The sequence below is a fragment of the Dreissena polymorpha genome, chromosome 5, assembly GCF_020536995.1.
Source record: "Dreissena polymorpha isolate Duluth1 chromosome 5, UMN_Dpol_1.0, whole genome shotgun sequence".
Classification (NCBI taxonomy): domain Eukaryota; kingdom Metazoa; phylum Mollusca; class Bivalvia; order Myida; family Dreissenidae; genus Dreissena; species Dreissena polymorpha.
The window spans coordinates 45,906,310-45,916,692 of record NC_068359.1 but is presented as its reverse complement, the minus strand read 5'-3'; the positions used below and the strand labels follow the sequence as shown (position 1 = coordinate 45,916,692).

Below are 10,383 nucleotides of genomic sequence, written 5' to 3'. Positions count from 1 at the left end.
TTATGACTATTATGATATCATAAATATTTTGATAATTAAAAAAGCAATCATTATTACGTCTAATAACGAATGTCTATTGACACGAAGAATTGTTGACAGTGGTTTAAACGTTTAAGTTTGATATATCTGTCTAGAACGCCTTTGCAATATATTTTTTACTTGGATCGATTTCCAATATGCATTGCATACGTATTTATTCGTCATAAAATGAGCATTTTGTAAATAAATTGTCAGTGATTTATCATGTCTAGTCAGTGTAATTGGAATAAAAATATTTCCGTAATTATTGTTTTGCATTTAAAGAGCATTTGCATTTTAACTTAAATATACCACTCTAGGTTTTTATAGATAAACACAAATGCAACATCATTAATATGCTATTAATCAGATAAAAAAAAAACTTTTATCGACATTGATTGGCAATAGTATTTCAGAGATACTATCGATTGCTTATTTGTATAATATTTCTGAAGTTGATTCCAACAATGCTTGATTCAAATGAGTACTTATATTCTGCAAAAAAGTAAGCAAAGTTTTAAATACATTCACATATATACAATTATCAGTCAATGGCATTTTGTCAGTTTTTTTTCTACAGTAATAACGAATATTGCTTTGACACGCTCCTGACTTCCGTTTAGCCAATTATTAAACCACTATAAACTAAATTTATGGCGAAAGATTACCTCATCGAAATCAAACTCGAACGGATGCAACTATATAACATTTGGTTTGAGCTACTACCTTAAAAGACCTGCTTCTTAATACTTAAACACAAGCAATAGGAAACGTACGGAAAATATAATAACTTAGTACAAGAAAACAAATAAAAAGCATGAGCAAAACAAGCATAATAACTACAATTTTCAACAAGGACCGGCTTGATAAAAATCATAATGTACGTCTTCAACTGGCGTGAGCATTTTTCTCTAATAGGTCAAAGTGTTTTATATTTATTATGCTCGAAACGAATAGGTCTTGAATTATAAATTGGGCAATGAATGCTGATTTTAATCCACTCTTCAATATAATTATCAAACACATGAAAAGCATCCGTAATTGGACAAATGAAAACAGCATCTTAAAGAGTAGAGTAGTTTTTCGAGACACGACACTTTCTAGATGATCGGTTGTTTTAATCTAATTTACAAGTATTTCGTTGACTTAAAGAGGGTGCTAGTGTTATCGTTTGGTCCAATGATTATCTTGTTACTCGATACTTGACACATCGTCTTTAGTGGCTACTTCGTGCTGGTGTTGATGTTGCGGACGGGGTTGGCATGCGGTTTCCAGACATGGATTTCTTTGGCCGGCTGCTGTCGTTTCTCTACGATCACCTCGTTTACCGCCTGCACGAATGTTTGTCGTGAAGTCGAGGCCTAAAAAAACAGAAATCGATTCATTTGACTTAGTTTCATTGATTCAAAACCTTTTATCCACTCATTATATACATTGTCAATTAATATGAATCATGGAATGCCTTAATCGTAAAATATATATATTGTTCAATAATGACAATATTATTACGCCTAGAATGAGGAAATATAATAACCGTACCGTCTGTATGTATTGGTTGGTTTGGATGTCGGGTGTTTTTTTTCTGAGTTTTTGTCCTTTCGTCTTGGGAATATTTTAATATTACTTAGGTTTATTATTTTTTATTAGTATATCCATTCTCCGGACGATGTGTCGCGTGCAAGTCCCATTCTCCACGGCGAAAGGTCAATGCCATAATACAGGCCCAAGAGCATGAAGTTTCTTTTCCTTTCTGTATCTTTTTAATGCCTGGTCGGATTTTAATGTTACATTGAGGCATCATTCCATATGACCGGACGATGTGATGCATTCATTTTGTATCGCTCTCCAATGAAAGGTTAATGCAACTTTTCAAGGTCAAAGGTCATAAATTTCAAGGCTGTAACTTGGTAATGCCTGATAAGATTTTTTTAATTACATCGGACTTTTATTCAATGTGTTGCGCACAATTCTTATGCCTTTTGTTAACGGTCAATGTCATAATTAGGGGTACAATTTCATTAATGTGTGTTTCCTCTATGTATTTTTTAATACCTGCGATGTTCTAATATAACTTTTACACAGATAATTATTCATAAAGACATGTCGCGAACAACGCACATTGAACCTTACGGTTAAAGGTCAACTCGGTCCCTATTAAACGTCATAAATGTCTGCAACTTTCAAAGAATGGGACGATTTTAAGGTTTCTAGAACGACCGCGTAACGAGGATCTATAGGATTAACATAAACAAAAACATGTTTTAAGTTTAGATTAATTTGTTGTTGTTATGCTTAAGATGTGTTCATCCATTAAATATATAAAGTGAATGAATTGAATGACAAACTTCAATAAAGATGCAAACAATCTGTACACGAGCCCATTGGCAAACTTCAATAGAGATGCAAACAATCTGTACACAAGCCCATTGAATAATACTTCTGTCTATTATTGCCCATGCTTTGGTGTTGTGTTGCGTGCATCTGCACCGCTTATGGTTTGATTTATTTCCAATTCCTCGTTCAGTAATACTAGTATATCTGTCTCGTCACGCATATGCTACAAAGCTTCAATTTATTGTTATTTATTTATTATTATCCTTTCAGAAGCCTTTTACACGTTCGTAAAACAAATAGCCAAAGGTCTAAAAATGTTTTTCGCATAAAACATTAATATCTTAAATACCTCTGATGAAACATCTATCCCATTACTGACAACTTTTCCATGTGATGTGTTCATGTGCTCGTAGTAGCACGCCATGCCGTTGTCGTCAAGGTGATATCGCCGACCATCTTCATCGTACTCGTACTTGCGCGGAAATGTCTTACAAATCCGGCGTATCTTATAATATAAAGATCAATGTAAATTAGTATACATGGCTCTACAAAAAAGTGCCTTTAATACTAATTGAATGCATTTCTTCCAATGGATTGCGTCATAGCATTATTGAATCTTGCTATGCACATCTGTGTTTTTTTGCCCAATCATTTTCATGTATTGCTATTTCTGACACGCATATCACTCAGAGTCCAAGGTATTGTCACGTGAGATGCATTTTACTTGTTTTCTGTTAATGGTCAAAGGTCTTAAGGTCTAAAATATACACATTTAAAACGAATATCGTCAATACCTCTGATGAACCATCTATCCCATTATGCACAACTTTTCCATGTGAATTGTTCTTGTGCTGGTGGTAGCACGCCATGCCGTTGTCGTCAATGTGATACCGCCGACCGTCTTCATCGTACTTGTACTTGCGCGGAAACGTCGAACAACTCCTGCGAGCTGTGTCGTAGCTTATGCAATAAGGATCAATGTAAATATGTATATATGGCTCTACAAAAAAGTGCCTTTAATACTAATTGAAGGCATTTCTTCCAATGGATTGCGTCATAGCATTATTGAATCATGGTAAGCGGGAGTGAGCAATAACTATGAAACGACACGTTAAGCTCATTTGTAAAAGTATCAATAACCATGGGCAGTCGTAAAGTGTCTTTGCAAAGAGCCACTTGAAAATTCAATAATAATTTTCATATTCATTTGGACGTTAACATTTTAATCAAGTTTTGTTTCTCTTATTGCTCACGTATAATAACTATAATAATTTTTAGAAAAAAAACTATCAATCATTTAAACAAAATATTTTGAAAGGGCTTTCGTTTCTTATTTAATAACGCGTTCAATCAAAATAACGCGCTACATGACTCTGAGGTACGGAAAGTGTTTGTTATTAATGATATTGATTGGTCTAATATTAATATAATTTCTACCTATGTCGGCCACAACACCAGCACGGCGAGCTGCGTGGGTTCATTTCTCCAAACAATGAACCCCGACCGAAACATCTGCAAATGAAAATTATTTTCTGGTTGTGATTGGATTTGCACATACATATTAACTATTGATTTTTCGGTTAGATTCTGCCAACGTACTTCAAAGAGAACTGTGTCAGATTATTTGTTTGTGATATTCTGCACTTGTCGTTTTTAAAAATATAATTGTATCGCTATGTTTTTTTGGGGGGAATCATATGTCTGACAGTCTATCAGGATCATTTAAGTGGTCTTATATAAGCGTCGATTTTACTTTATCAGTTCTAGCTTTGTGTGTTGAAGAAAACCTATATCCAATGAAAAATAAAACAACATCTACCCTAGGCATTGAAGGCACCATGCAAACACACACGCGAGTAGCAGAAGGATAAGGAGGCCAGCTATCACCCCGAACATCCATAACAGCCAATTTGGAATATCTGAAATAGTTATAGTATATATATATTTTTATATATAAATATATATATAAAGACGAAACATGACGGAAATAAAATGAGTGTTGTTACCAACCTGTCAAAGAAGACATTAACTGATGCTCAGATATCCCTGCTGTCGAAAGGACTGAAGTTCATACCGACTAGAAACACAATAGACAAATGAAAATTACTTACAGACTTGTCAGCGTGGGAACGCCGTATGCGCTTAAGAGAATATTTCTATGCAGAAGACGCTGAACATAGAACCAGGGAAGATGAGCATCAATACAAAAAGAAGGCCTCGACGTGGACTCCAAAGGCTGGCCGCGACAAATGGCTGGACACATATATACAAGCGGTCAAAGACGACATCATTTGCGGATTAAAACGAAAATTTAAATATAATCTGAGCAAATCGAAAGAACAGGCAATCAAAGAATTACTCAACGACGACGACATCGTTATTCGGCCTGCCGACAAGGGATCGGGGATAGTGATAATGGACAGAGAAGACTATGTCAAAAAGCTGAAGTGTGAAATGTCGGACAGTGACACATACGTCGACGTGACAGATGATAAAACAAGAATGGTGGAAAACAAAGTGAAAAAAGTGGCCGATACTCTTTACAAGAAAGGGTCGATCGACAGTGACCTTAAAAGGTATCTCATTAGCAGCGGTGGAACTTCCGGTAAGCTTCAGGGCAACCCGAAGCTTCATAAACCTGGGATGCATCTCCGCACTATTGTAAACGGCCGTAATCACCCGACAGAGAAGATGGCGGAAATAGTGGAAAATGAACTGCGCGATCATGTGACGTCACTTCCGTCGTATGTGGGAGACACAACCGACTTTCTAAACAAAATAGCACAGATACAGCAGCCGTTACCAGACGGTACCATCATATTTTGTTTGGATGTGAAGGCTCTTTACCCCAGCGTACCAAGAGAAGAGGCCCGTGCTGCAGTAACTGAAGCTCTCAATCGGCGAGTGCAACTGGAAGTACCAACCAACGACATGATCATAATGATGGACACTGTCCTAAATAACAACACCATTTCATTCAATGGAGACCACTACATGCAAACTGAAGGAACTGCCATAGGATCGCACTTAGGTATGAACTATGCGTCGACCTACATGGGAGCCTGGGAGAAAGAATTATTTTCGAAATCAAATAAACATCCAATAGCTTACTTCCGGTTCGTTGATGATGCTTGGGGCTTGTTGACACATGGTTTGGAGGCACTAAAGACATTCCATGCGTTTGCAAGTAAAATCCATCCACGAATACAGCTCGAGCTCCGCTTCTCCACAGAGCAGCTCGAATTCCTAGACACTATGACGTCAATTCGAACAGGAGGGCTGTTTTCAGACTTATACACCAAACCAACAGATAGGCACCTCTACCTGCACAAGGACTCGTCCCATACCGAGTCTACGAAGAAGGCCATTCCGTACGGCTTAGGTGTGAGGCTGAAACGAATATGTTCGGAAGAGACGGACTACAAAAAACACAGAGATGAGATCAAAGAACAACTACTGAAGCGAGGATACAATGGCCAATTCGTTGAGACAGAACTGAAGAAAGTTGATAGCAAGAAGCGAGAAGATCTGCTGCGTAAAAATGTGTCTTCAAAAAGTACTTCCAGGGTACCGCTCGTTATCACTTTCTCCAGAGCGCTACCAAATGTCGGCCATATCCTCCGGAAACACCTGCCCACACTCCACACTTCCGATCGAATGAAAAACGTATTTCCTGAACCCCCGTTAGCAGCATTCAGAAGAGACTGCAACCTGGAAGACATATTGGTTCATAAAAAACGAAACCGAATGTTTTTTCCGGGTTCCAAACAGGAGCAGACCATGTGGGGCGCAGAGGTGCGCAATCTGTCTGTACATGATGTAGGCCGAAAAGTTCAGCGATACCACCGGCAAAAGCTACAATGTGCGGAACGAGGTCACCTGCAAATCCACCAATGTAGTCTACGCTGTACACTGCGAACGATGTAAGACCTTTGTATACGTAGGGGAAACGGGAGATACCCTGTACCAGCGACATCTCCTTAACCTGTCCCGGATACGGACTCGACACAATGACCCGGTTGCCGAGCACTTTTACACAAACGGCCACAGCGTCGCGGACTTCCGGATCATGGGACTCGAAAAATTAAATGGATCGGACGAGTACCGGAAGACCATCGAACAACCGTGGAAGCGTAAACTGAGGACGTTCAAACCATATGGACTTAACACAAAGGACTAATAAAAATGGCGCGCAATGTAACGTTCAATAAAATAACGTCAATCCGCTAAACATGATATGCTTCACAAATAAATGCCGCTGAAGAAGACCGAGAGGTCGACAGCTACGGCAAATTTAATCAAAGCGTTATGTGTCATATATATATATATATATATATATATATATATATATATATATATATATATATATATGACACATTCACAACTATTAACGAACGATTTTCTTTGCTTAATTTTCTTATATGGAAATCCCAGACACATGTGGTTGTGGTGGATGGTCGCTTTGTCGGACAGGTGGAGTTTCCTCTGGATTATCCGGCTGCCCCCTCCCCCCCCCCCACACACACACACAGCACAAGACCACACCAAAACAAAAAATATATATTTCAGTAAAAAAGCAAATAGCTGGAAACTGAAGCCGATATTAAAAAATAGGTCGGTTGATAAAAAAGAATTGTCAATGGTTTCTTTTACACGAATGATTATACATGCTTAAAGACATATCGTCTTATTGTTTTTAAAATGGTTTCTTGTACATATTATACATGCGGACAGACCTACCGCCTTATTGTATTTTTAATCGTTTCTTATACATGAAGTGTTATACATGCAATACATATATTACATACATATCGTCGTATTGTGTTTTTAATATTTTCTTATACATGAATACATGCGAAGGAACCTACCCTGATGGTTGTCTGTGATGTAGTTGTAGACCTGGTTGAAGTCTTGTTTAGAGCACGCTGGCAGATCCACGCTCCAAGTTCCATTCATGCACTCTATGTACGCCGGGCCGGACATCTGTTGAAGTAAAATTATGCATGTGCGTACAATTTTGAGCCAGATTATATACTTTCGACTTTTATGGTAATTTGCATTTAAAGGAAGTCTATTTTAAGCAAAAATCCAGTTAAGGCGGAAAGTATCGTCCTACATTAGGCTTGCGGAATGCATAAAATAAGATGGTACACAAATATTTTGTTTCATGCAACAGCCAGACTTGTACCGGTATTTTGGGAAATACAAACAAATACTTAAACCGCCTTATACTAAGCAATCCCGTAATGTAACGGATCAACTTTAATTCAAATCGCCCAATACTACTTGATTGCATACATATACATGTTGGTTATTTTAGTTGAGCCAGCCATGAATAAATGCGATCTTTGAATCTTATGATGTATATTATGATTTTAGTTCAAGGAGCAAAAACTTATTTTTATCATATTAAATCTTAGGATTATCTGATGATATGTCTGATCTATCTTATTATGTTGACATGATAAGCTCAGCTTACCACATAACCGCTGGTGCACGTATATACGGCATATGAACCGTTCGTGTAGGGTCCAGATGTGAGCACCGAGCCGCCTGTAATAGCGGATGGTGTACCGCAATCTGAAAGGCGACAAGAATGAGCGCACTTAAATTAATAGTAGGATACAAATTACTTTGAAGAAATAATATTTAAGAAAGGCTGCACGAAAAATCATTTCCCCAAGAAGAGCACAAACACAAACACTCGTTCAAATAATTGGACAAATATAGAGACAATCACGCGGACATTAATACATTTATGGATTAAACGTGCAATTACAAATAATATGTTAAACAATTCTAAATGTTTTCCTTCTTTTTTCTCAAAAATCATTTAAATTCTTAACGCCTTTTATATTTGAGCGTTTGTTTCGTCCTGAAATTTCAAGTGGCGTATCGGATATGAAAATACTTTTTGTCCATGCACCGAGCTTCAGATATCATGTGTTTGTTTTGTTTTTCATTATCTAGCAATTTTCATACAGATAATCATCATGCAATATTACAGTGTTCGATATTTCAAATCCTTAATTACATAATTTGTTTTGACATTTATCAGAACAACAATTGTAGCATATGTTTCAAACAATTCATTTGAATTAATGAACTTAATATCTGTAACACAAGATTGATCACATTCCATCGCACTAATATTCTAACGGCAAAATGTATGAATACCGTTTTACATAATATTTTACGAGTAGAGTAGAGTAGAGTAGAGTAGAGTAGAGTAGAGTAGAGTAGAGTAGAGTAGAGTAGAGTAGAGTAGAGTAGAGTAGAGTAGAGTAGAGTAGAGTAGAGTAGAGTAGAGCAGAGCAGAGCAGCGTACAGTACAGTACAGTACAGTACAGTACAGTACAGTACAGTACAGTACAGTACAGTACAGTACAGTACAGTACAGTACAATACAGTACAGTACAGTATAGTATAGAACATTATAGAAAATGCTATTATATATCATTATATTATATTATAGTATATTATAGTAAATTGTATTTAGTATATTATATAAAAGTTATGTTTTACTAGGATGCAATAGCTGATTACTGTTGCATTTATTAATTTGTAATTCATAAAAGAGAGGCAAAATCATAGATATTTATAAAAATCCAATTCCACGATTAAAACCAAAATAAAGCCAACCAAACAAGTTCCGAATCGAATAAAACACGTTCACAAAATATAAGATTCGCAATGATAGTCTTTATTGTATTCTTTATCAGGCAAAACAGACGACATTCACACGAACGGTGCGATAAGATAAATATATCGAAGAGATTTTAGTGTGAAAGACTGCAATTATTGTCAAGCAGTTTATAATGCGTTGTTAATAGGTTTTTAAAATGTTATCAAACTGAATTTACCACAAATAAGGAGTCAAATTGACCAGTATAAATACCTCAATTAACTATCAAATACTGACAAACTCTTCATATCTGATGATTAAGCTTTACTTTCGATAAATAAATGTCAAACGAGTAAATAAGTGTTTATTAGTCGCGATTGCTAATATGGTCCGATTAAAGTCGAAGATATTAATAAAAAGTCAGTGAACAAGAAACCCCATTCTACCACTTAGCATGTGTTATTTTTCACATGAAACATTAAAACTCTGTTGTGGAAATCTTATCACAACAAATATACAGTTTTAATCAAATTTCAATGTGTTTGCATATGATTAAGATAGCGTTATTATAGAAGAAAAAACTACTAAGGACATTTTTTTTTAATTTCCATTAGCAGAAAATCAGATAAGCAATGTCATATCCATTCATAACTATTTGATTTCTTTTTTAAATTACAATTTATTAATTATGTTATATTAAGTACTTGCCATGAGTTACGTTTTCTAATGCTTTCTTTTTATCTTTAAAACTCTCTTGGTCGTTATCTATAGCTTGTTGCGCCTATTTCAGTGAAGTCTATAAGTCCAACCGCTGGTTAAAATAAGTTACGACTGATGTGTTTAACTGCGAAAAATATTTGCAATTACTTATCTAATAAAGCTTTATAAGGTAAACATTGAACAACAAAAATCTGACACGTGCGCAATACGTTGTGAAATGGTAGATTATTATAATAATTATATTTTGCCTTTCGCTGTATAAACAATTATCAGCCTTGAGGATTTGAGGAATATACGAGAAACTTGCAGTGCAAAATCTGAAAAGTAGGTAAGCGTAGGCCCAACAAAATGGTCGATAAAAACGCAATGTCCTTGTCAATATTGCCGACTAAGTGGATATACTTGTAGAGTCCGCTTGTGGAAATCTCAATATAGCTGTCACAAAGATCGATTGTGCGCTTGCATGCGTGCATCCTTCCGTCTGATTTTTGCGGACAGTAACTTCATCAATAGTCATTCAATTTTGAAATGACTTCCAAAAATGTAAACTTTGATGATACAGCGTGTAACAATTAAAACCCGTTTATCTAGCTCAAGGCCAAGGTTCATCGTAGATGTCCACAGTCAAATTTTGGCACAAAACAGCTTGTCTTTACCGCATCTACATAATTTATCTCTTTTGTGAT

At 36.2% G+C, this 10,383-nt stretch overlaps 1 protein-coding gene across 1 annotated transcript; it reads left to right on the top strand.

Annotated features, from left to right (window-relative positions):
- Nucleotides 1–4,488: 4,488 nt before the first annotated feature.
- Nucleotides 4,489–7,952, top strand: LOC127831197 (uncharacterized). The gene is made up of 2 exons (XM_052356188.1): nt 4,489–5,919; nt 7,881–7,952. Exons 1-2 carry the CDS (start codon nt 4,489–4,491, stop codon nt 7,950–7,952), a joined length of 1,503 nt encoding a protein of 500 aa, XP_052212148.1.
- Nucleotides 7,953–10,383: the final 2,431 nt, after the last annotated feature.

What these genes read in the sequence shown, in the direction of transcription:
- LOC127831197 (XM_052356188.1), top strand. Translation starts at nt 4,489, where the DNA reads ATGCGCTTAAGAGAATATTTCTATGCAGAAGACGCTGAACATAGAACC. An exon ending in CTTCAAAAAGTACTTCCAGG is followed by an intron (nt 5,920 to 7,880) that starts GTACCGCTCGTT and finishes CCGTTCGTGTAG; the next exon opens with GGTCCAGATGTGAGCACCGA.